Source organism: Anoplopoma fimbria, chromosome 7 (assembly GCF_027596085.1).
Source record: "Anoplopoma fimbria isolate UVic2021 breed Golden Eagle Sablefish chromosome 7, Afim_UVic_2022, whole genome shotgun sequence".
Lineage (NCBI taxonomy): Eukaryota > Metazoa > Chordata > Actinopteri > Perciformes > Anoplopomatidae > Anoplopoma > Anoplopoma fimbria.
Window position 1 is genome coordinate 21,241,564 of NC_072455.1, and position 27,093 is coordinate 21,268,656.

The 27,093-nt window shown below is 41.5% G+C and overlaps 1 protein-coding gene across 1 annotated transcript in view; it reads right to left on the minus strand.

Annotated features, from left to right (window-relative positions):
* Positions 1-168: 168 nt before the first annotated feature.
* Positions 169-27,093, minus strand: part of chd3 (chromodomain helicase DNA binding protein 3) — a 38,156-nt gene continuing 11,231 nt past the window's right edge. The window contains 29 exon segments of the mRNA XM_054601103.1: positions 169-5,113; positions 8,290-8,416; positions 8,725-8,888; positions 9,756-9,951; positions 13,986-14,118; positions 15,081-15,189; positions 16,078-16,212; positions 16,306-16,419; positions 16,528-16,726; positions 17,317-17,480; positions 17,579-17,747; positions 18,597-18,741; positions 18,838-18,971; positions 19,431-19,516; positions 19,976-20,062; positions 20,248-20,425; positions 20,989-21,176; positions 21,422-21,653; positions 21,740-21,864; positions 22,684-22,801; positions 23,010-23,140; positions 23,387-23,390; positions 23,544-23,685; positions 24,304-24,477; positions 24,731-24,852; positions 25,240-25,377; positions 25,773-25,973; positions 26,058-26,249; positions 26,737-26,833. Of these exon segments, the coding sequence (XP_054457078.1) occupies positions 4,851-5,113; positions 8,290-8,416; positions 8,725-8,888; positions 9,756-9,951; positions 13,986-14,118; positions 15,081-15,189; positions 16,078-16,212; positions 16,306-16,419; positions 16,528-16,726; positions 17,317-17,480; positions 17,579-17,747; positions 18,597-18,741; positions 18,838-18,971; positions 19,431-19,516; positions 19,976-20,062; positions 20,248-20,425; positions 20,989-21,176; positions 21,422-21,653; positions 21,740-21,864; positions 22,684-22,801; positions 23,010-23,140; positions 23,387-23,390; positions 23,544-23,685; positions 24,304-24,477; positions 24,731-24,852; positions 25,240-25,377; positions 25,773-25,973; positions 26,058-26,249; positions 26,737-26,833 (4,267 nt within the window). The 3' untranslated portion in view covers positions 169-4,850.

The following is a 27,093-nucleotide window of genomic DNA, read 5'->3' on the forward strand; positions in this document are numbered from 1 at the left end:
CAGATTTAAAAAAATATATTTGGTGCCGAGATGGGAACCTGCCAATCATCTCAGTCTTGTTTATTCGTGATAAAGCAACCGAGGTGTCAAGATGAAATACTGAATAAGCAAACAAACCGCATCCAGGCTTTTCTTGATAATACTTTGATCATCTTTATAATGAGCAAACTTGCATAATACAGTTAATCAATATTTCATATTACATATACAGTAATCCTGTTTACAATAATGATAAAACCCAGAATGCATAACTGTTAACCAGGAGAAAGTGAGGCCTGCATGAGTAACACACACACACACACACACACACACACACACACACACACACAGACAGGCACATGAGGTCACAGACACACAAACGCAGACATTCATGGTAATGAACTTGGTTGTATGCGACTGCACAGCCTGCCAGCCGTAGGGATCTGCGGCTCCCACATTTGTGCGCTATCATGAATCTGCTCGGGGAGTGCAACGGCGAGTTTAGCGCTCCTTTCAAAACAAAGCCAGGAATAGACCGACAGCGCACTTCTCTCTCTTGCGCCAAAGGGAAAGATAAATTGTCATAACACCCCCATGCAGATCAAAGCTGTGATAAGGAGTGTATTGAGCTGAAGACTATGTGTGTGTGTCTCTTGAACCAGAGGGGGCACTTATGGGGAAGCTTGTGGCATTTTGCCAGTGGAGGCCAACAGAGGGGAAGAGAAAGTAGAGAGACAGAGACAGAGTCAGTGGCTGTGTGTGTGTGTGTGTGTGTGTGTGTGTGTGTGTGTGTGTGTGTGTGTGTGTGTGTGTGTGTGTGTGTGTGTGTGTGTGTGTGTGTGTGTGTGGGCGGACAAAATCTGATAAGAAGCAAAACAAATCGAGGTAAAGACTGGGTGAAAGAGCACGAGGAATTACGGGAGTAGAGCGGGGGAAAAAAAGGAAGAAGACATAGATGTGGAAGAGAGAAGGATGATGAGATGGAAAAAACAAAACGGCAGAGAGCTCTGGAAGGGGAGAGGACGAGAAAATAGAGCCTGTCCGATGCGTCGCCATGGCCACTAAAACGGCAAGAAAGTGCAGAAATGCAAAAAGATGTGATTACATACTTTGTCCACCAGAGAGCGCTTATAAGTACATTTTTTTCAACTGTAAAATATCCCGATCAGTATATATTTAGATCATAATCAGATCATAATGGTCAAAAATCGAATTAAGAAAGTTCCGCCTCGTAAAGTTGCAGTTTACATCCATGTCTGTCCGAAAACGTCATCACTTCATCGTTTAGTTTCATTACAAATTTGAGAGACATAATTTGTTCACGAGAATTGGACAGAAGGACAGACGGCCATGGAAATATAATGCATTCCAACCGAAAGCATAAAAAATAAATAATAATGTTCACTGGTTAACCAGTTGCTCTTCTGTGGCTGTTCTGAAGGAGTAGCTTGTAGCTTAAAGAGTGTTTGATGTAGTATTTAAACAACTTTGAATATCTATAGGGGTATTACCCTCGCAAGAATCCTGAATGTCTTGGGCTCAACATAAAAGCTATACAAGTTAAAGAAGCCGTGAAGATAAAACAGGAAGAGGAAACCAATGAGACACTATTACGCCAGATAACAGAACTCCTCTGCGACGCAGTATTCACTCTGCAATAATTCACATCTGTCCATCCAAAATCCTCTATCTCTTTCTTCATACAGATCCCTCCACTTCAGAGTAGCAGCACTCATTGTTGAACACATAAATGAAGAGGTTGGCAGTGATATTTGCTGAAACAGTAAAAATATGATAAATCCCACAGCCAACACCTGGACATTATCTTAAGGAATTCCTAAAACATATTAATCTACTCTGCCTGAAACTCTAGGACTTCACTGGTTGGAGCATCTCAGTAAGGCAATAAAAACATTCCTGGCCATCGAGTCTCTCCCTGTAGGTCCTGCTACTATCTGATAGAAGTGAACGCTGCCATCTTGGCAGGTAACGCAGGTTTTTTTTGCTCGCTGAGAAGCTTTGCGTGAGTGCATCTTTGCCAAGAGCTTTCATCAGGAACAACCTTCTGCCTCTGTACTGTCAATTGTTCAGGGACTAAAAAGTTTGACTTTGGAATCAAAAGTCTGCCAAACCGAGACTTTAAAAGAGGTGCATAAATCCATGTGTTGCAAGAGTTTGGAAGAAATCAATCGAGGATTTCACGTTAAATTAAAAAAATTGTATGCATGTCTGTTCTCCTCTGTGTGCGTGTAAAATGAGTGTTTTCTTTTAAGACTGGGTATTTCATCTCCTGATGCGAGTATTGAAAACAGTGACGTTTTAAATCTTGGTCAATTGATTTTTTAAGGGCAGTGCACCATTGACATATCGTATTATTAATAATAATTGACTAATGTGTGCTGCCAGCAGACAGGGAGCAACATCATCACTCATTTGGAATCGTGTTCGTGACACTGGGTGCGAGTTCTCTCATTTTAGCTCTGTTTTTGGTCTCCACCAACACCTGAAGGAATTTTCTGGTTCGTTAGCTGCTAAATGCTCCACTATGTTCACCAGCTAGCCGCTAACTTTGTCTGTCTGTGTCTTTGGTGCTGGACAGGTAGGTTACAGTGGATGTATTCGAGCCTTTTCACTAAAAAACAGCTGCCTGCAGCTGGTTTACGATGTTGATGAGACCGTAGTGACTGAACCCGAAACAGTGGAATTACGGAGCGTAGAACCGAAACACTGAGCGGAAAGATGATAGAACGTTCTGTAAAGCTGAGAGGAACCGCGAGTTGTGTAATTAAATCTCGGTGGGTTTCACACCGCATGTGCCTTTCACATAACATATGAAAATTGGACGCAATTTAAGAATATTATAATTTAAGTTGAGTTAGAAATTGTTGGCCCCCGATAACACAGAGACACGTCACTACAGATGCTGCTTCTTCAACGTCCCTGTAACATATTTCAGTCAAATTCTGGTACGGTTGCTGTGTGTTAGGAGAAAAGTCAAATATTGTTTTGTGAACAACATTGTTATTTTCCTATATCCGCACCAATATTTAACATTTTAAACGAAATCTAGTTTTGATATAAAAAATGCTACCATGCACACAAACAAATGTCCAAATGTGCACAAAAAAAACCACATTCACACATATACAGTATTCCTCAACCTTCACACAAACAGTACAGTTCTCATTGCAGGCCGCACCGCTGCCACACTTCTCTGGTCTTTATGTGCTTTCAGCTTAAAGGGAAATACCACTCCATTTTAGCTTAAAAATACTCATACGCCCGGGAAATACTTGAACTGTGAAACTGATTGTTCACCTCTCTTCCTTCCAGAAACGAGGCGGAGAGGTTTGCCCCTGCTCTTTAGTCTGGGATGTCACACTGAGCTGGAAAAACGATGACACAGTCCAGAGTGTTTTATTTTCTCGGGGATCGGGGGACATTTTCCAGCGTGGAATCCATCACAGTGTCACAATAAAGAAGGTCGAGGAACTTAAAAATGTCTCCTCGAGCTTCAAAGTGAGTCTCCCTTTTTTTCTTCCGATGACAGATTACGGTCTTTAGCTTTGGGCAGAGCAACTCGTAAATACAGATATTTCTTTTTGCGGCGATGAGGCATGTGATATTGTGATAAGTGGAGTGATATTCCCCTTTAAGTGAACCCCCCCACAAAAAAAAGGTGCAATAGTAAATATGCTTTTTAATACAGTACATTTCTCAGTTGGGTCAGAGCAACGTTGCTACTGACTGTTGGACAAAGGCAACGTCTACGTTTTTTATATCTGCTTGGTCGGACTCAGGAATGCTAGAGCAAAAGAGCCCATGGGAAGTGTTTTATACTTAGAAAACTCTCTTTTTCCCTTCATTTTTTCATGTCATAGATAATCTATCTAATCTAAAATAATCTGAGTTCATCCCTTTCTATTTTGAGTTAGGATTTAATCTGCCTGCCCTAGGCAGATAAATTAAGTTCTTTGCAGGTTTTCTGGTTGTGTGTGAGGTCCACAGTGTATATAGCTGTATGTATATATATATATATATATATATTTATTTATGTGTGTGTATGTGTGAGACGGAGAGAGAGAGACGGAGGAGTGGAGGGCTGTGGAGGAATGAGGGAGTACAGGGTCAGAGCGAGGGGACAGGCTTGTTCAGTCAGCCAGCGGATGAAGAATTGATCCGGGGGAAATCTTTTTTTTCGCGGCAGAGGGAGAAACAGAAAAAGAAAAGTCTCGAGAAAATCTGTCTGAGGCGTTTTAGAAAAAAAGGAAAAAATCCTTCTTTGTTCTGCATTTTTCTCCATTTCGGCCTTCATATCTGAATTCCTGAAAACCTGTGATTGCATTACCATACTGTCTTTTTATTTTTTTCCATCCTTCTGTCCAGACATCTTTCGCCTCAAAGTCAGATTTTTGGGCTTTTCTTTCTTCCAGTAGTGCCATTTCTCTTTACTCAAGGATTTGTTTGTTCCAGACAGGTCATCTCTCCCCTTTTTTTTCTGTCTCTCTGCCTCCCCCCCCCACGCATCATTAGTGCTTGATCTCAGAGCCAGCTTTTCACCTCTCTCCCTTCTCATTTTGACCCTCTCTCTCTCTCTCTCCCTCTCTGCAGTTGATTGCTTGTTTTCTTTCAAGTGTCGCCACATCTTTTCACTTTTTCAGGTCCTCTCCCTTTTAGCCTCCCGTCTTTATTTGATTCCATCCAGTGAGCTTTGCTTCTCCCTTTCTATTCCTCACAATCCAGCAGTGTCAAAGTGCTCTGTCTTTGGGGTACTTTTTTTGGACTTCTTTCCCAGGCATTCGTCTCTCCTTAGTCTCCATTTTTGTTACATTCCTGGATGTTTTATCCAAATGTCCTCTCATCCTCCCCCCTCATGGTTTCTTTGGTCGGCCGTTGCGCGGCAGGTTCTCCACCGTGTTGCTGAGGCGGTACTTGACGATGATGCTGTGCACCGTGGACTTGGGCATCCTCAGCTCCAGCCCGATGGCCCCCTCGGACTTGCCGTCCTTCCAAAGGTCCACCACCCGCTGCCGCTGCCCCACGTCGTGCTCCTTGGTCTTCTGGCAAGCAGCGTTTGGCCCTCCGGCGGCTCCCCAAGCAGCTCCCCCGGTGGCCCCAGCAGCGGCGGCGGCTTCTGTGGGGGCAGACAAGCGGCAGACTGTAGTGGAGACTCGGAGAGGGGAGCAGGAAAATGTCACACTTTACTGGTCCCCGAAGGGAATTCGCTTTTTAGTTTGCCTGCCTCCCTTCCATGTAGGGAGGTCAAAGTTCAGGGGGGGAGCTACCGGAGGCTGGCTGGGTGTTCAGTGTCCTGCTCAAGGACACTTCATCAGGACTGGTGCTTGCAGACATGGGGGCTTGAACCAGTGTGCTCCACTTGTGGGGAAATCTGCCTAATATCTATGAAGTTTTGTCTAGAATGTGGGAATCCTTTTAGTGCAGATGTGTAGCTTCCTCATGGCAGTACTGATGGCTGAAACAGGTTTTTCCAAACAAAATGCAATTCAAGATATTGTGCTGAGATATTGCCATGCGTGAGACAGCACAAAACAATCCTTCATCGGAGCATTTGGTGTATCATTACATTTTTTCAGTCCACAGAGTGCAGCTAAAGTAGTCGATGTGGAGTTAAAGAGTGCCACGGCAGACATGCATATTTCTGGATATGTTTTGTGTACTCAAGTGAGGGAGCTTCTCTCAGGAGAAGGGCTATTAATGGAGGGAAGCTAGGAGGTCACGAAATCAGAGAATTTTGTTGTTTTAACTCCGTCCATTTCTTTCCTCCCTCCGGCTGAGTCTAAAAAGGTCAGGAACCAAAGCGACCCCAATCAAGACCATAAATGTGGCCTCGTTTGCCGCATTGCTTGTGCCCTGCCAGAGTCCAGGATGTTCCGACGTTCACTGGGCTTGGCTCGGCAGCTCGCCGCAAGGGCCCCCGCAAGAAAAAAAAAAAAAAAAAACCCACGGATCAACACAACTCACGCGCGACTATTTCTGAACAGCCAGCACTGGGGCCCAGCCCTCCGCCCGGATCGCAAGTCACAACACGGCGTTTACACAACCAAACTCCTACTGCGGTTTTCTGTCCCTTCTCAAAATACCTCGGTACAAAGTCCGAATGTTTTCTTGGCACGGCGAGACACAGAGCATAATGACATTTTCAGAGATAGGCCCTGGCTTGCTAAAATGCAATGCCTTTGACAGATGTCTCAGTCTACAATTACATAAATCAAGATACAGTGAGTGAGAGGCAGGCGCAGCACGGAGAGAGCTGGGTGTTGTGGGTTTTTCTTTTTTTTAGGGGCAAAGCTATTGGGGAATATCGGGTTTTACCAGTTATCTCTGCCACATCGCTGCTATCCAAACATCTCCGAACACGAACACACATGCAGAGCGCGTCTGGTGAGCATATGCTGTTACCAAACCAATTACAAAAAAGAAATCAAAAAAATCACAAACTGCCAGTGTGCGCTGACAGACTGCAGGCAAGGAGATTCGGAACAAGAAGCCAAAACAGATTCGTTTTTTTTTTTTTAATTCTAAAGCTTTTAAATCAGTAAGTAATGAGAGACACAAATATGACTCCACAAGAGAAAATAAACATGTTTGAATAAGAAAACACCCCCCAGACCGGTTTGATAGCACTCCAGACTGTGATTTAGTGTTGCACAATGTGTCGTTATTGCTGAGTATTGAGGTTTTTGAGGGGTCGGACGTGTTAAGAGATGAAAATGCCTTAATATAGCAGCGCAGCACGTTTGTGTTTGATTTTTTTGGTAATGTCTATTTCAGGTGTCTGTCTGGCAGCCACATCAGAAAATTCAGCTACAGATGTGTTTTTCCAACGGTGGACTTCTTTTCTGGATTTTTGCAGGTTTCACAGCTTAAGCTGCTCGGGGAGATAAAGTGTCTTCTCAAAGTGCTTCAAACAGAGCTGCTTTAGAAGCCATCAGGTAGCTCTTTTCTCCACATATTAAAGGATTACATTGAAATTCAAGAGTTAAATAACATTGTACTTGACTGAGCACTATTGCGCATAGATGTTTTTCATGAAAAAAACCCCAAAAAAACATTCCCATAGTCAGTAATTTTAATTCTCTTAACTGAATGTTTTTCCACTACAACATAACCATATAAAGATGAATTCCTCAGATGATATCTTTAAATAGAAGGAACATTTTGGACTGGTTTTGCCCATCATCAGTGCAAGTTGCCAAGTAATCAAGTCCAGATCTCTAAAGCTGGATTTGTGCTCCTCTGTCAGGGTGTCATGGAGGCTCTGGAGGCTCTGGTGGAGCTGATGAGCACACTGAGTAACCACAAGAACTGGGATTAGTGAACTCGGGCTGCTTGTGATTTCTCACACAGATTTATGATGCTGCTAGAGATTGTTAAGGGCAAAAAAACATACATGGACAAAGTTGAGGTATCGCTCCTTTCAGTGATGTTAGACAAGAAATATATAGTGATGTGCAAGAGACTTAGTATTTCACTTCCACAAAGTTGTGAGACTTGCAAGAAATGCATCAAAGAAAAGTGGTGAAAATCAAAGTAGCACAGGCTGAAATATAAGTATGGCTCCAAAACATTGGATCCTACATTTCCCATAATGCAATAAAGTCTTTCTTTCCTCACCTGCGTCTTTCAAACTACATGCTCCCAAAGAGACATTACAGTTTTCACAGAGAAGTACTCATGCCGAGTAGATACTTATGTGTTAAAATGGCAGAGGGCCCCTTTAAACATCTTTACTTTCATACATTAGTATTTCCTGCTTGAACTAGCAAAACCACTTCCTATCCAAATCTTCCCATAATTAACTTCTATGACAAAAAAAAGAAGACAGAATATTCACAGAAATCCTTCACCTACGCACTGAAGCATAAATCTTATTTAAACTGACAGTTTGCCAACTGTCAAACAGATCCAACAAACTGGAGCGCTTGTATAAATTACCTTGAATACTATAATTATGGATGCCTTATTAACTTCTGATGTTTTTTTTATCACCGACTGGAACACATCCATCTCTCTTTCTCTCTCACAAAGATTCACACACACAGAGCACCTGCACAGGCAGGTGAACTCTTAACTGACTTACTTTGATGTTTTCCACACATCAACTGAGATCTCAAAAACTGAAAATGCTGAACCTTTACCCAGATTTCAAGGCCATCATTTAAAACTTATTGTACCTTATTGTACCTGTAATTTTGTCAAATTACTTCCGTTTATAATGATGGATCAAACTTCCGACCAAGCCGTTATTGACAGTAGCGGAGGATGTGAATGAAGCTTCAAAACACTGACCTGATATGAAGGATCCGGGCGTCATGTGACTGTAGTTGGCCCCTCCCATAAGTAGGGCGCTCGGGGGTGCGGGGGTAAAAGGGGCTCCGTAGTTGTGGGGGGTGGCGTAGGGTCCTGGAGGTATGGGCTGCACAGAGAAAGAAAAGTTGTTGTTTTTTGTGCATGTAGCATATGATTTATGAAAATAGAGGATAGTAAGACAAATCACTTTTAACTTATGCAAGATGGCAAAAAAAATCTGAAGAAGAAACTATTGTGGAAAATCCACAGGTGGGTGACAAGATAATGGGCTCTGCGTTTTCATTGGCCGTCCTCCATCTATTATTTTTCCACTGAATGCAGGCAGCTAGAGCAGGTTTCATCTTGCGATGAGGTAGTGAGTTTTTTTTTTTGTGAGTGTTTAAAAGAGTGTGTGTTTCAAAGCAAGCTCCTGACCGGGAGTGTGTGCGTCTCGGTGCCCTTGCTGGCCAGTCGGCTGAGTATGCTCCTCTCGGACATTTGGAGGCGGGCGGCGATGGGCGGGACTCTGGACAGCGTGGCCGGTAGCCGGGTCACGTCGGCCTTCATGTCACTCAGCAGCTCCTCCAGCTGGTTCAACACTGCAAAGACAACAAATAAAAACATCAACTACGCTGACTTTGCCTTAATCATTTTATAACTTATTAGGATAATTTATTGATTAATGCAGAAAAATGTCTTTGTTTTCAGTTACTTCAGTATCAACGTTGGAAAATGTCCAGGGTCAACCCTAACTCAAGAAACTATTGAGGAGACTTTTAAAAATGTCTCCTGAGTTCTTTAAAAGTTATCATTAGTTATATCATCATTTACAAGGTCTGAACACTATAGATAGTCTTTTTAAAAGTCTCATCTTAACAGAGTTGTGCACTTCCATTACCAAAATAGCCCATTTCTCCTTCTATTTTTACAAGAGGTTTCACTCTGTCATCACATCCCTACATGGAATTAATCACTGATTAGCAGCAGAGTCGCTTTGCAATATGATAAATATGTTTATGAGCGTTCACTAAGTTCAGCACCGTTACGTGCAGAAAGACAGAAACTACAACAGTAGTGCACCGAGCACTATCCTTTATCCTTTAGACGGAACACTATAAACATGGACAGACTTGCCAGTGAGGAAATGTTTGGAGCTATTACTTATAAGCATGTAAGCTTATCTGCTTGGCTTTACTAGAGTCAGCTTCAGGCAGAGAGATATGGTCTCTGCAGGAAGGAAGACTGATTTCACAACAGCGCTGTGTGATTTGTTGATGTGTATCTCTTTTATTTAAACACCTGTGATTATCGGTTTGCCAATCTTTTCCTTTTTTTCTAAATCCGGCTGCCTGTCACTGCCAAAATGTGTTTGTTTTTAATGAACTGTTCAGATAGATTTAAAAAAAAAAAAGAGAGAGAGAGAGCTTTTTAACACAAATCATCCGCATCATCCCATCTTCCCTGACCTTTGTGCAGGACAGCGTTGGCTGGCTTGTTGCCCGCCAGTGACTCCTTGCTTAGGTGCTGGTGCGACTCGGCGAGGCACTCCACCTCTGTGAAGCGTGCATTGAGCGCCATGGCCGGGTGGCTGGGGTCCTGGGTCATGTTCAGGTAGGCGGCCCGTCGCAACTGCTCCTCAATCACCAGCGCCTGCTCCAACAGCTGGAGGACAAGAGGTCAAATACTCATGTCAGTTGTATTTTTTGGTAGAAATTAACCAGAATCTTCCCTTTTCTTTTTCAGTTGTACTGCATTTTCATTGGTGCTCAGATTTTATGAATCTTTTCCAACCATTTAAGTGCATTTTATAATCTCTACCGGGAGATCATCGCTTGTGTGTGAGTGAGTGTATGCATGTGTGTACATCTCTGTCTGTCCACAGCTAATCTTGCATACTGCTGCAGCAAACTGCATAATATTTTGTGTGCCCAATTTTGGGTGCATGCTCAAGGACCGCCTGTGGTTGCAGTGACTCACACTTTCTCGAAACACCTTTTATTGCCTGTTTGATATGATATTTGATGATTTTCCAATATAGCCTATAGATCAAGACATCATTTTCGATGTAAAGGTTATGACTGATAAATGTTTTCTTGTTATTTTCCTTTTTCCTGTTACTAGTTTGATGTGTAAACTATGATTGCACCTTCTATCTCTATTGTTGTATCCTATTTTATTGTAAAGAGACAGAAAACAAAATGGTTTACTGAAGATTTTATTACTTATTTTTGTTCCGAGTACATCCTTAGCTGTCTCAGATTTTAAAAAACAATGTGTTTAATGTTTTACAGCTGCAAGAAGCTCGTTTTCCGTTGTGCATTTCACTGTGGGATACCACTGTCTTTTTTCCAAACCTGCTTAGAATTAGTGTCAAGTATGGAGCACAGCGTCAGTCTAAAGTTGTTTCTGAAGGCAGTTATAGTTCTGTACCAAACATCAGTGTTTTACTTTGGGTGAATTTATAAAGTATTATTTACTGTTGGGACACACTGAGCATGCAAGGCATTTAATGGATCAGTGCATCAAACTAGCCATGTGTTCAATGAAGAAACTAAACTCACCATAAACACAAGCTATTTGATGACAAATATTCAACAACACATCAACTAATGTAAAAAAATTATGAAAATAAACACATTTTAGATGGAACTCACCCACATTTCAATCAAGGGAAAACGGGAAAACTAATGTGTATTCCTAATTTTAAATTTAAACACAGACAAAAAACAATTAACAAAAGGGGTTAAAAAGCTCTTATAAGTCTAATTATTTCATCCGTTTGCACCCAACTCTTATTATATTCTGTCTCTTTCTGATATTTTTCAACAATATATCTGTGTTTCTATTAGTTGCCATTCATTAGCAACAGTAATCCAAGTATTTTAAGGGAAATCAAGATTCATACAGTGATTCATTCGTGGGAGTGTGTTGGGTAAAAACATTTTTTTAAAGTTTGTTACACAACCAGTTACCACTAAAAATGTTCTAAAAGGAAATAACGGTTAGAGTTATAAAAACCTCCAACTATTTAGCAAGAGCGATAACGAGAAAAGTCAAACAGACAGAGATACAGTAAATGAGGATGTTGAGGGCAGGATTTGAAACATGTGAGCTGCTTAAAAACAGGATGAGAGCTCTTCCAGAAATGCAGCGGTCAGCAGTACCGTCGAGCCAATATGTGGGTCTAGGGGCATCTGTCATCCGACCATCAAACGAGTCAGGTGATAGAAGACACTGCGACATGCTACTAAAATAGTTTGTTTGAACGGAAGTAGGGCTGGCACCGAAAGAACTTCTATCCACAAGGGCCTGTAATGAATTTTCCTCTTTCTTCACTGACAAAATTCAGACATTTGGAGAAGCAGCCAGTGCCTCCATATCAGGTACAGGATATGTGTTGTCCCTGTGTCCACTTAGAGTCCATTTAAGTACCATGAAAAAACTTCATCCGGTTAACCATAAAAACCTGGAGGACATTATACAACATCTGAAATCCACGTCCTGCTGCCTTGATATTCTGCCAAAAGGCTTTCCAAAAATGTTTTATATTGCATGGCCTCAGATCTTCATCAAATTGTAAACATGTCTCTTCTCTCAGGTGTTTTCCTATAGGCCCTGAAAACTGCAGTCATCAAGCCAATTTAAAAAAGAACAATATAGACACGTCATTAACGAGGCCCAGAACCTCCTGTTTTTTAGTAAAATCATTGAAAAGGCTGTTTTTCAGCAGCTGAACAACTTCTTGGCACTTAACAACTGTTTTGATGTCTTCCAGTCAGGGTTTCGACCGCACCACAGCATTGAAACTGTTCTTGTCAAGGTCCTCCGTAACATTCACTTAAACACAGACAATGGTAGAATTTCAGCCGGACCTCAGTGCTGCATTTGACACAGTCAGCCACAACACATTGCTAGTCTGACTGGAAAACTGCGTGGGACCTCCTGGCACAGTACTAAGCTTGTTTGAATCATACTTGAAGAACAGGGACTATGTGTCTATAGGTGACTACACATCTGAAAAGACAATTATAACATGTGGAGTTCCCCAAGGCTCCATTCTGGGGCCTCTTCTGTTTACCATCTACATGCTTCCACTGGTTCAGATTATTGAAAACAATAAATAAATTACCACATTTATGCAGATGACACACACATTTACATAACTGATCAAGGGACTATGGTCCAATAAAAGCATTTTTGGAGCCAAGTAGGAATGTTTAAAGCTTCAATCGACAAGGGTAAAAACCACAGACCAAGCCAGAAATCCCTACTCATCATATAGTGGACCTCAGAACTTCCCACAATGCATCATTAAAAGTAGTGTGCAACTGATGGTCACTAACCAATATATACCATCATGCATTTTGCTAAAGGAAAAAAGCAGACGGACGAGAGGAAAGAGAGTGGCACGATGCAGACAGATCCATGAGTTGTTGCGTGAAAATAATCACAACACCAACAGCCACAAGGTACTTTGTATTTAATAATTTGGGAAAATAACGCTTATTACTTCCACACTGACAATGGCAGAGCATACTGTTTCTCCATCTGTTCTTAACTTTCACAATAAAAGCCCTAGACATATGCGCTGCATCACTGCTTACCAGGAGGGACTTTCATTCACTCAGAGCATTTTGCTGAAAAGCAACTCAACAAAATAGCTGGTTTTTTATGCTTTCATCCAAAAAATGCATGTCGGTATTTATTGTGATTGGTCTACTAGCCAACATTGACCTGCCAAATCTTAATTACAGGTCAGCAATGACATTATAATCAGCACAGAAAAATTACCCATGTTGTGTCCTGAAAAGTTTTTTTTATTTTATTTTGCCGCTGCGCTCACTATACAGTCCTCTGGATAGAACTCTCTGTGAGTAGGGAGTAGTTGATGAGTGAATGATCTCAGACTCAGCCATGGACTCAGACCTGAATTTCAACAGCCACATTAAGAGGATTACAACGTCAGCCTGCGATCACCTAAAGAATATATCAAGGATTAAAGCACTAAGCAGGATTTGGAAAAATCTGTCCACGCATTTATCTCCAGTAGACTCCACTACTGTAACAGCGTCTTTACAGCTGCAGCTGATCCAGAACCCTGCTGCTCAAGTCCAAGAACATGGATCACATCCCTCCAGTTCTGAGGTCTTTTCACTGCCTTTGTTGGCCAAAGAATTTACTTTAAAATACTACTGTTGGTTTATGAGGCACTGAATGGTTTCCTCCAAAAAATATATATTTACATTTCTAATCTTCTACTAAATTATGAACCATCCATCTCGGGCATGTCAGCTTTCTTTTCCCAGAGTAAAAACTGAACATGGAAAAGCTGCGTTCAGTTTTTATGCACCATATATCTGGAAAAAAACAGCAGCAACTCTCACTCAAGGCTGAAGACTTTTCTGTTTTCAGATGCCTTTCATTAAATCAAATAATTGTTCATTTCTAAAACTTAAACTGTAACTTTCTTATTCCATTTAAGCTTGCTATAATTTCCTACTCTCTTGACTCATCAATGACTGTTTTCAATTGTATCTAAATGTCTTTTTTTGGTTTGCTTCTTTTGCTTTTTTTATGTTTAATGAAAAGCACTTTGAATTGCCTTGTTGCTGAAATGTGCTTTATAAGTAAACTTGTCCTGCTTTGCCTTGTCTAGTGTGTAACCAAAGTCAAGGTGAAGCTACGTCTCGTCTTACCTTGAAGCGTCGAGCCAAGAACTTGTTCTTCATCTCCAGGAAGTTGCCTTTATTCGCCTGCGATTTGAAAGGCTCGTTGACGATGGCGAACTGGGGGTCGTTCTGGATGTCCTGCCACCGGGCGTAGCCGTGACTGGCACAGGGGGGTCAAGGATCATGCAACACTTTGGGCAAGAGACAGCGTGAAGCAGCACTGCATTGTAAAAAAGAATAGTAAAGCTGAACATGAAAGGGATTCAAATTGTTTTTGCAATGGAAAAGAGTTCAACATTTTGGAAAATAAGTTTATTTGCTTTCTTACCGAGAGTTAGATGAGAAGATCGTCACTGCTCTCATGACTAAAGAGCTGTAGCCAGGAGACAATTAAAGAACAAAGGGAAATAGCAAACCTGGCTCTGTCCAAAGTTTAAAAAAAATGCCTATATCACCTATAATGCCCTTAAATTGTAGAGTTTGCATTTCTGTTTTTGTACAGATTAATAAGTGACCTTTAGGCTCCAGCTTCGTATTACAGATCACTAATGAGCGCTCATTTGCTTAATGCGTTCACAAACAGACATTTTATTTTGAACCAGCCAGGATCACTGTTTTCCCTTGTCTCCAGTTTTCTTGCCAAGTGAAGCAACAGACATGAGAGCGGTATCAATCTGACCCTTAGAAAGAAAGCAAACGTTGAGCCAAGAGTTTGAGCTATTCCTGAAAGCTGAACATTGATTTTTGAGGGTGATTAACTAGATATTTTATCTTCTTAAATTACAAAATTGCAGTTATTTTAGCACACAAAAAAAAAAGGTTTATAGGCAGCTTCTTAAACAAAGCCTTTCACCCCTTTTATTTCAGTCTAACTACGACTCTCATGATTAGTTTACAGAACAATGAAAACAACGTTTTCTGTGAATCCAGCATGGCCTTGATTACCATAATAGCGGGAACAACATGAACTAAATGACCCACCGCATTGGCTTCCAGCAGACACAGTTAGCTGTTTACTGAGCTCTGGCTGGCTTGTTGACTTATTACGCTGGGCTTCTGCCGGCTTATAGAAAAATAAACACATCGAGGGGTCATCGCTCGGGCAACCGCCGTCAAGGATACATCACGATTCCCGCCAGCAGCCAGAAGTCGTGCCTCCGGTGCCAGATCTCGTTCATCTTCCCCGAGGAGATGGCAGCCCGCTCCTCGTTCTGCCAGAGAGTGTGCAGCTCTGCGGGATGAAGCCAACACAATCTAAACACGAGGCTGGTCTCAAAGAAAATGCTTGGCTAGCTGAAACCTGGCTGCAGGTGTTTCCACGGCACAAAGAGCTTTTCTCGGTTTCTTATCAAGGTGGAGATCATGTTGGCTTAAATACAGAAGCTCTGGGAAGCATGGAGAATGTTTTTTTTGTTTGTTTAAGTTGTGGGTTTTAAGCTATTTAGACTGCTTAGGCACTTGTTTGGACATGTTAATAAGTTATTTTCACTTTTACTCCACTCGTCTTTCAGGGATTTTATAGTGTTTTGATTTACATTACATTTATGTTTTGAACAATGCATACAGTTGTTTGTACATTTAATAAATTGGGATGCGGTTCTTGCTTAATATATTCAAGTACAAATAATATATTTAGATCTTGCAAATAGAATCTTTATGAGCCGTCATTGTATTGATCCGTCAGGGATCTTCTTCAGACGACCTGTTGAATCCTGAGATCTTAGGAAGGACTTTGCAGAACTGATACAATCACACACAATGTGTCAACAGTTTCTTACTGATAAATAGCATTCTTGTCAACATCGAAGTCAACATTTTGGTTTTTCTGAAAGCTCTTAAACAATATAGAAGTGCCTGAGGGGAAAAGGTGATTTTGAGGGATCCATACATGTTTTGTCCCTTCAGATGAACCTATTCCTGAAGAAATTTGCAAAAGAATTGTGTTTTTTAATAGTTATCCTGCTGATAACTACCGAATGAAATGCCCACACATTAATGTTGAAGAAGTAAACGTAGATGGTTAAAGTAGTTTGAAGAGATGAATGCATAATTGTTTGTAAACTTCCACACAGAGCAGTTGAATCTATTCTACAACCACTGCAGGTGACTCGGTACTGACCGGTGAAGCCGCCATCTGCGATGTTGAACATGAAGCGAGGTCGCTCGATGGGAGGCCTCACGTTACTCTTGGGCGCATCCTCTTTGGCTGCTCTGATTTCTTTCCCAGCAAAATCTTTTTCACCTTTGACCTCCTCTGTTACCGAGAAGGACGGCAAAGGTATCAATTAGCAAAAAAAATGTGCCTGTGTATTTATGGCAGAACACTATTACAGACAGTAAAGCGTACCTTTCTTCACGTCAGACACCTCTGTCTTATCCTTGGCATCTGTTGCTTCAGTTGCTGTTTGTGTCTCTTCTTGCTTTTCTTTTTCCTTCTCCTCCCCCTCATCCGGCTTTTCTCCTTTCACATGAAAAAAAACATGAGGTAAGCAAGGTCTTGAAACAATACCCCACACAAACCTTCTTCATCCGTTTGTACATGTCAGATTTCATCAGAAGGAATTTTTACCTGATGTCTCTTCTTTGACCTCGGCGTCTTGTTTCGTCTCTTCTTTACTCTCCTCTTGTTCTTTCTTCTCCTCTGATGTGTCGTCCGGAGTGTCAGTCGTTTCTTTTTTCTCCTCCTCTTTCAGGTCGCTGTCCTCTTTGCCTTCGTTTCTGTGACTAGGGGACACGTTTTGGGATGTGGCTTTTGTCGAAGAGGAAAGCTATGGAGAGGAGCACAATATGCAGTTATTCATTGTGTTTGTCTTTTCGGCTGTTGTGTGGTTAGATCTTCAAATGTCAGCTTTTACTCAGCTTTTACAGAACTAAACTGAATTGAATCATTATTTACCAATGTATACTGATTAAAAAGTTTATAGTTTTTCTTTGTATTTATAGTTTATTAAACAGGCCCTATCTTTGTATATTTTAGCCTTTTTGCTATTCATTTCCTATACTTAAGGTCTGCTACACAGCAAAAATGGAAGTTTTGATTTTCAAGCTATTTGAAATTGAAAAGAAACTGCTGGCTGACTTGAAGGAAGAAAAAAACATAGAAAAAATGATAACACGCATTGGAAAATTGTTGAAAGTAATGTTAAGTTTATGGGACTTGTATTAAAACACATGCAAAAAATTGGTAACGCCGGAATAAAACTTAAAAGAGGCATAAAGCTTATTTTTAAAGAAACTCCATGTCATACTTAAGATTTAATAAAAAGGAATCTATATGTAAAGAAACAATGCATTAATTGTCTGATGAAGACCACACTGTAACCAAAGGGTGTAGATGTGTTAGCTGACAGTGTCCCACCTCTTCAGGGTATGCAGTCGTGTTGCTGTCCACCTCTTTCTCCTCATCCTTCTCTTTCTCCTTCTCTCTCTCTTTGTCAGACTGGGCATCGCTTTCCTCTTTGTCCTCCTCCTTCTCGCCCTCCTTCCCGTTCTTTTCCAGCTTGTCTGACGGAGCAGGGGTCGCTGCACACACAAAACACATAACACAACTCGAAAATTCATCCGCTGCCCTTAACATAGAGCGCCCCCTGCTGGAGCTGTGATCGTGTGTGTTTGGTTACCTGGCTTGGAGGTGCAGGGTGTGTTGTTGTAGCTGCCCTCAGAGGTGGGCGTGGTGGTCTTCACGGCAGGAGCAGGAGAGGAGGCCCTGGAGGAGGACTTGTCTATGATGACCTCCGGCTTGAGCTCTGGAAGACTCCACCGCCCGTTGATGTGCTCAAACTCCTGGATCTGGATAAGAAACACTCAGCGAAATAAATAAAAGAAAAAGCTTGGCACACGCTCACTTTACCGAATACCACCTTGTTTAAACTCACCACCCACATGCCCTGCTCGCCTGGCAGTATTTCACACATTCCCCCCTGGCATAAATAGCAGATCAGGATGTCAGCACGTTTAAACATGTTGGACTGAAAACTGGATTGAAGATGTTTTGGATAAATTCACATCTGGCAAACTGAAGGTAGTAAGGCAATCAGAACATCTTTCCAAGGTGTAAAGGTGGATTTCTTCACTTTTTATTTACCTTAATACCTAAAAACTATATTGTCTTGCAGTTTTGTTTTTTTAAATTAAAGACATTTTACTTCTTCATACGGGGCTGTAGACACCCTGCTGATATGGAGGAGCAGTATTAAAGTTATAATCCTTTAGAACTTTTTAAAAGCAAACCCTGTTTTTGGTACTGTTTATATTCTGGATTGTTCAAGCAATAACTATTTAATGCTCCGCCATTTCTACACTGGATTGCCGATACCTGCACATTAAGAATTCACAGAATATGATGCAAGTTTGTGTGAATTGATTTTTTAATGATTTCCTCTCTCTTAACATCATATCAGAAGTTACTGCTTCTGCAAATCAGGCTGGGTTATATTTTGAAGGAATCACAGGAAATGTAATGGCCTATTTTAGCATTTTTGATAGCTGTTTAAGGAGTTTGCTGTAACTTAAACTGTACTTGTGTTACCACTGCAGTAAGAATTGTCACAAAATCAAGGATAACAACTTTAAGAGTCATGGCTTGCTCCATTCACCACATTTGTCTAGACTTAGGAAGGTGAACAGTATTGGTCTGACCTTCTTCTTGACCAGCGACATGACTCCGATGCGCGTGAGGACTGGCTGGCGACACAGGCCCTCCCTCGGCACGCCGTCTGCGAACGTCTCCGCTCCGTCAGCCACCGGCTCGCACAAGTGACGCATGAAGAGAGACACGTAAGCTCTGGCAAAGAAGAAGCAGAAAAAAGATATGGTTATGGGACAGATAGCAATGGATAAAGGCTACATCTGATTACAATTAATACTTTTATTTCCTTACTTGAACTCTTTCTCGCTTTTGCCCCTGAGGTCTCTGACCAGCCACTGAGAGGAGAAAGCGTCCTGGGACGGCATCCCCCAGCGCATCACTGCGTTCAGGAAAGCCTTTCTCTGGCGTGTGTTGAATCCCAGAACCTTTCGAAATTACAGTATATTTTTAAAGTATATTTTTCCTGGGGCAGTGTAAATAGTAGTCTTTAGTCTTTTAAAATGTATTGGTTATTATTCTAGAAGACCTAATATGAACATTTTAGGATGAGAAAACCTGCAGGGATCAGTGTATTTAAACTTCCCAAGGCCTTTTGTTTTGACTGCCTTATAACACTAAAATAAACTTTGAATCCTTGCTTGAACAATGCAGGCCATTATAAGCCTGTCCATTATTATCAGGATGATAAATGAGCTTGGAAGGGAACAGAGTAGTTGGCGATGTAACAGCCTTGCTGCCATCTCCAATTTAAGATTATTAGACTATTGGAAAAATATCTAAGAGCGCAAGTTCAGTTAAAAACAAAGCTGACAGTTTCCAGTAATATCACAATATAAAAACACACAAAATGAAAGCAGAACTGGTTCCAGAGAGTTGTTACGAACCTCAAGGTTGCCTCCGACTCTGGCCAGAAGGGGAGGCAGAGGTTTATCCTTCTCATTCCTCAACTGGCGACGAGACTGCCTTCGACCTGCAGGTAACGGAGGGACAACAAGATGTAAGGAGAGGGAGGATTTTCTAAAGTTTTCTTGAAATTTAAAGTGAGTATTTTGTCAGAACATCAACCAAGAATCAAAAAAAAAAAGATTTAAATGATTTCCTCTGTCTGAAGTTCAGACGGAGGAGTTGGATGGCGGTTTGCATTTTTGGCAATCTGACGTGTTCGACTCTGCCAGGCGACTGTTACAACTAAATCAATTTAAACTTGTAATAATTCAACACAGACCTGAGTCTGTCTGTCTGTCTGTCTGTCTGTCTGTCTGTCTGTCTGTCTGTCTGTCTGTCTGTGTGTGTGTCTGTGTGTGTGTGTGTGTGTGTGTGTGTGTGTGTGTGTGTGTGTGTTGTGTGTGTGTGTTCAAACAGGCAGCTGTCACTTTTCATGAGCAGCACCGCTCGGTTTGACGTCTCTTTAATTTGATCTCTCCCTCACCTTCTGGCCGATCGTCAAAGTCTTCGTCCTCCTCCTCGGAGCCCACTGAATACTCGGACTGGTTATCTGAAATGTCAGCATGCCACTCTGAAACAGCACATGGTGGTCGGTCAATAGGCCAGGCCCATTCACTTCCACTGTGCAAGCAGTGACTCAAACAGAAGACGATTCAGGGTTTGATATTAAAACAACTTGCAGGATTTTCATTCCTCTTACTTGAGCTTTTTTCTTACAGGTCCATGCAGCACCGGGGTCCAAAACCCGGTCCCTACCTTGGTCTTCCTGTGCGGCGTCGTTGTAGTTGACGGGCTTGCGGTTCCTCTTGCCTTTGCCCAGTTTGCTTGCCAGGTCCTCCTGTTGCTGCTCGTAGTGGTGCCGCAACAGCTTCTCCCAATAATCCGGATCCACGTTCTCCTCCTGCTTGATGATCTCCCGCTCGATCTCCTCGATCTGGAAAAGTCGGAAAAGTAAACAGTTTTCCCAGACAGATGTATATTCACAGACTCATGCAGGTTTACAGATGTGACAAAGCACGGAAAGAAACAGTGAGAGTTGCTCAAAGGCACTGGCAAGTAGGCCATTTTTCTGAACTTTGAAGTGTGGCTAAATAAATTACCATCACAATTTCCCAAAGCCCAAGCTGACATCTTCAAATTGCCTGTTTTGTCATAAAAAAAACAAAAACACCCAAAATATTCTGTTCAGTATCACATAAGACAAAGAAAACGGCGAAATCCCCACATTTGAAAAAACTGGAACCAGTGAATGATTTGCCTTTTTGTTAAAGAAATGTCTAACAAAATGATATGATTATTAAAATAGATTTCTTTCAGTTGCTTAGCCAAATATTCCCTATGAAATCTATGTGAGGACAGAGCTGCTATAGTGAGTAACTATAATAAAACGTGGGTAAGCTTGTCAGGTGCAAAGATATTGATTTAAAACATATCACTTTTTTATAAAGGTCCTTTTGCAGATAAAATATATCCCATTAATTGTAACACCCTGCTCACCTTATCCTCCTCTCGGACCATGTACTGGGCCACTTTAAAGGAGCTGAGGTACTCGTTCATGTTCTGGACCTCCGAGTCGTCCGTGGCGTCTTGGCTCCGGTCCAGCAGCCTCTCGATGGCGACGCTGTCGTAGTGGATCACGCTGCCCTCATCCTCGATTTTATCCCCCCCCGAACTGCTCTTCATGCCTGCCACACGTGGAGGTAAAAAGTGGAGATAGTTTGTACTGTTTTATTAGATACATTTCACAAATAAAGGTTTTCTTGTCAACAAATTCTATCATCAATAAAAACCAGAATAAGCAAAGACACAATGTGACAAGTTGAAAGGACATTAGAGTGTGTTTGACACAATAAATCTGTTTTAACACAAACATAGAGCTCCAAATTCCAACATGATCCTAATTTCTCTTGACAAAAAACGAAACCCTCACGTTCTAGTTCATCCTTGAAGAGCTCTTCTGTTCCGAACTTGAGGATGTCGTCCAGTTCCTGTTTGCTCATGGAGCCGGCTTTGGATCCCAGACCAGGCCGGACCACCAGGTGGGTCAGCATCATCTTCCTCTTGGCCACCTGGGTGATGCGCTCCTCCACGCTGGCCCGCGTCACGAAGCGGTAGATCATCACCTTGTTGGCCTGACCGATTCTATGGGCTCGACTGAACGCCTGCGCGGAGACGGGAACAAGCCGGAACGTGAAGTTCATGTGCGATTAAATGGTTTCCTTCCTCAGCTGCTGCCAGTGTGTCGTACCTGTATGTCGTTGTGAGGGTTCCAGTCCGAGTCGAAGATGACGACCGTGTCTGCCGTGGCCAAGTTGATGCCTAAACCTCCCGCTCTGGTGGAGAGCAAGAAACAGAACTGACAAGCACCAGGAGCTGCAGGCAGAGACACAGAGAGAGCCAGTCCAACAGCCAGTCACATAAATCATTTCTCTATCAGAAGGTCAGACAGATTTCACTTCAGTATATATTGGGGAGTTTGACATCAACCCTTTTTTGAAAACGTATCCATTTTTTATGTCTTTAATTCAGGAAGGACTTTGATTTGTTTGAAGTGTTATCCAGTATTGTGTTTTTCGACCAAATATCTTACATTTACCCTAAGCACTAATCTTAAGGCATCATTGTTATTATTCATACAATATGATTTAATGCCATTTGTTGCCAACATCAGCTTGGTGATATGGACGAGTTCCACATGGAAACAAAGTCAGCATGTCACACGGTGCTTATCATCCTTTAACTAATGTCAGATTGGCATCAGTTCTAGCAACCGAGTCACATTTTTCATTTTACTGCCCAACATTATCTGCTTCTCCCATCTACTAGCATTTCAATATTACAATCTAACAAAAAAAAACAGCTTGGAGGTCTAAAATCAAGCACACAAAGCAAACAGTTGTGCAGTACAGAATTTGGATCTTGTTACCTCTTTGTTAGATTTCTGTCTTGTTTTTACAGCTGTCCCTGACATTAACATGTGTTAGGCCGATGTGGACACTCTTATTTTGAAGAAACAGGAAGTCCTGCTGTTTATATGAAGCTTGTAAAAGTCTGCTGACTTTTAACAGCATTTTCTTGGAAGTCAAATATAATATTTCAATTTTAGGGAAAAAACTGAAGGGAGCAGAGCAAAACTACAGTTTGTGACATTTTACTCCACCTTTAATGAGTGCACATGATCCAGTATCTCACCGTTGAAGCGGTCAATGGCCTCTTGTCTCAGCGCTCCTGTGACGCTTCCATCGATTCGTTCGTACTTGTAACCTTCATGGTCCAGGAAATCTTCCAGTAAATCCAGCATTTTAGTCATCTATAAATGGAGGAGAGAAAAAAACCAGAATGACAAGTCATGTGTGTGCGTTTTCATCTTTACCCACGCACAGCTGCAGTCAGCCTTCTGGAGGTGTCATGGGACTAATTTAACATCTGTGAAGGGAGCTGGCCATCTGGCTTGTGTGTGTGTTTGTGCTTGGCTGTGCTAAAGCATGCTGTATATGTGTGTCCATGTGAGTGTGTACCTGTGAGAAGACCAGTACTCGGTGCCCCTGCTCTTTCAGTTTCCTCAGCATCTTCTGCATCAGCGTCAATTTCCCAGAGGCCTTAGTGAGGGCCGACCCCTCGTAAGCACCGTTTGGGGTTTTTGGGCTTCCTACACACACACACACACACACACACACACACACACACACACACACACACACACACACACACACACACACACACACACACACACACACACACACACACACACACACACACACACACACACACACATAATGCCACAAGGAACAGATGACTTTCTGAATCTCATCTGTGATATATTAACCAGATGCTACATCTTGAAAGTACAAATATGACTAGAAAAGCACTACTGAACACCACCACAAGGTGTCACTGTTCTGCAATTCCGGAATAAATCAAAGCAAATGGTTTGAAAAGAAGTGAAACGCTAGCAAATAATGGAGGACTGTCATTGGGTTTTTTTCAAGCGTTATAAATGGCTGTAGAGCGGTTGTATTATTTTCAAAGAGTGTGTGTGTGTCTGTTCTCACCATGGAGGCGACGGGGAAGAGGTAGGGGTGGTTGCAGCATTTCTTCAGGTCCATCATGATGTTGAGCAGGGATACCTGGTTTCCTCCACCTTTTGAGTTCAGAGCCTCAAAGTTCTTGGTCAGAATCAGCTTGTAGTATTTCCTGTATTAAAAACATTGAGACACGTGATGACATTATAGCGTCAGTGACGTACATTTTCAATGTAAAATCATATATAACAAAGATAGACGTGCTTTGTTTTTCTCTTAATCACCATCATTTGTTACTTTTTAAATGAAAATATCCCAAAGAGTTGCGGAGGAATTGTCGCATTGTATATATTTCAATATTACACATTTGATTTTTGCTGCAAAATATAAATATAAAAATTGACATAAATCACTTTAAACAACATTAATCAGTGGCAAATAGATGATTTTTGATTGATAACCCAAATTACATTTTTAGTTATGTCCACTCAATCTATAATATTACCCATTTCTAATAATTGTGTTTCACAATGCAAACAATCACAGCAACTGTTTGTCAGGACTCCTAGTTTAAAACTGGGCTGAAAAAGTGATATAAAATGTTTAGTATTTCAGTCACTATTTTGACATAAAGCAGGCCCTTTCATTAATCTGATATCTTTTCAACCAAATTCTCAACCAAACTAGGGATTCAAAAACTCCTCCACCATCTTCACAGTGCCCTCTTTTAGAAAACGTAGACTAAAAGGTCAATAATATAGCTAGAGGGTAAAGGTTCCGTGTGCCGTACTTCTGCATGGGGCTCAGCTCCACTCTGACAATCAGCTCGGTCTTGGATGGCATGTTCTTGAAGACGTCGGCCTTCAGCCTCCGCAGCATGTGAGGACCCAGCAGGTCGTGGAGCTTCTTGATCTGGTCCTCCTTGGAGATGTCGGCAAACTCTTCCAGGAAGCCTTCAAGGTTACTGAACAGAGAGACAGACTGGGTGAAGGACTGGTAACACCGGTAACACTGAGGTTATTGGTTCAAATTATTAGTATTATTTCATTGATAATGAATAATCAATGAAAAGGGAAAGAATTATACCTAATAATAAATTGTTTTAAGTTCCCTGTGTGTGTGTGTGTGTGTGTGTGTGTGTGTGTGTGTGTGTGTGTGTGTGTGTGTGTGTGTGTGTGTGTGTGTGTGTGTGTGTGTGTGTGTGTGAGAAGTCCTACTTGAAGCGGTTTGGTGTGAGGAAGTTGAGCAGGTGGAACAGCTCCTCCAGGTTGTTTTGTAGAGGAGTTCCAGTCAGCAGCAGCTTGTGGTCGATCTTATAGTCGTTCAGACGCCGGAAAAACTGCAATGACAAGAAAACTACCTGTCAAACATCTGAAATTATTTCATACATGTTTAACAATATCATTTTTTTCTTCATTAGATGTAAAGGCAGCACTACGTCTGACAAAACCAAACAGAACATATGTTTTTATTGTTTTAGTATAATAAAGTAAATACAATTTAAGTAACAAGAAATTGCAGTAGAAAAATGCTTAAAAAATTGTTTATTTAAAAGTGTTGCTGTTACATAGTTTGTCCACCAGAGGACAAGTTTATTTTACAACTGCGAAAACTCACACAATTCTTAAAACACAAATTTAAGGGCTCTTTATCATAAATGTCATACAATAAATAATATAATAGGACTAATATTAACATTTACACATACACACAGTGGCTACAGTACCTTGGACTGGTTGTTTTTGAGGCGGTGGGCCTCGTCCACCACCAGACAGGCCCAGTCGATGGACTTGAGTGCCGTCTGGTCGATGGTCACCAACTCGTAGGAGGTCAGCAGCACGTGTAACTTGATAGGAGCCTCTCTCTGCAGCAAGACAGAAAGAGGAAGGAGGACAGGATGTTATATATATTATGTTAAGATTATTCCATCATTTGCTTTTTTATATTATGAATGTTCATGTTAAGCTCTTTAATGAAGGTTTAAATTTCTATCTTGTTTGTTCCCAATGTCTTAGGGCTTGCATACAGTACATTTCACAATATTAATAAGAATAGTTTTTTAATATCATTACAATACAAATGTTACTCGTGAATACATCTTTACGTATGTGAAAGGAACTAATTCTGTTAGTTTTGAGTAAAATTTAGCATGATACAATCCTATAATTACTACATGATTTCACTAAAAATAGAAATAAATTGCACTGAATTATTGATCTCCTGTCCACACCATCCATCCCTCCCTCCCCCCCTCCTCACCCTCAGTTTGAAGGCCCTCTTCCCTCCTTTGACGGCCGTGTCGTCGAAGGAGAACTCGTTCTCTCTGATGATGGCCCGGCTGTCCTTGTCTCCCGTGTACGTCACCACGTAGAAGTCGGGCGCCCACATCTCAAACTCCCTCTCCCAGTTGATGATGGTGGAGAGCGGAGCGCTGACCAGGAACGGACCTTTAGTGTGGCCCTGTGGGGACCGGAAGAGGAGGAACAATTCATACAGCCTTTCAGTGACAGAGGAGAATAATAAAACCCGTGGGGCTCCGGTTACCTCTTTGAAGAGCGAGTAGAGGAAGACGATGGTCTGGATGGTTTTGCCGAGGCCCATCTCATCTGCCAGGATGGTGTCAGTGCCCTGAGCCCAGGAGAACCGGAGCCAGTTGAGACCCTCCAGCTGGTACAGGTGCAACGTCCCGCCCGTCGATGTGACAAAGTCGGGCTGCTCCTCGTATTTTATCGTTGGCTGGACAGAAACAAGAAGGAGGAGGGATTTGAAAGCGTGATCGGGACAAAGTTCATTTAATTTCTTGTTGTTTAACAGTACGAGAAGTATTAAAAGTAGCAATATTGAGTCAGGTGAACTACTTTAAATAACATTTGCTTTAATCAATTTAATGTAGTTTTATTAATTTTGTTCAAAATCAACAGAAACTTTCTTAAATGTATTGTACATGTTATTGATTAGATTAATTGACACATGAAGAGATATGGTTTCATTTTATATGTAACAGGTAATTAAGCAGTATGTGCAAGAGTATGTACATTTAAGCATTGAACCTAAAAGCAAAGCCCTCATTCTCAAATATGGTTTCCTTTAAAACCTGATTGAAGCTCCAGAGAGTCAGAAACAAAGGTCAAACATTGTTTTGGAACTGAGATTTGCTGAGATTTGCTGAAATACATATAGGAAGCAGCTATAAATCATGATACCAAAACTACAGTTGACTCACATCAGTGACCGGAGAGGCAGGAGACTCCTCTTCACCCTCCTGGTTCTTGCTCCTCATCCTCCTGGGTTTGTCTGGGTCCTCCTTCATTATTGCATCTCTGTTGGAAAAGAAAGTCATCACCGAGTCAAGAACAGAAGTAAAACAAACAAGATACGTAAATAATATATTAATGTGTATATGGGCAGAGTATTCTACATGAATTTAACTATGCATTAACCTGCAGTAGGTTTACATAATTTGGGCTGAACTTCTGGTCCCCATATAAACCTCTCACCTAATAAAAATAGCTGAAATAATATCCTTACCATAGTAAAACAGCTTGAGCCTCGTTTTCAATTTGTTTTCAACAGGTCCTAC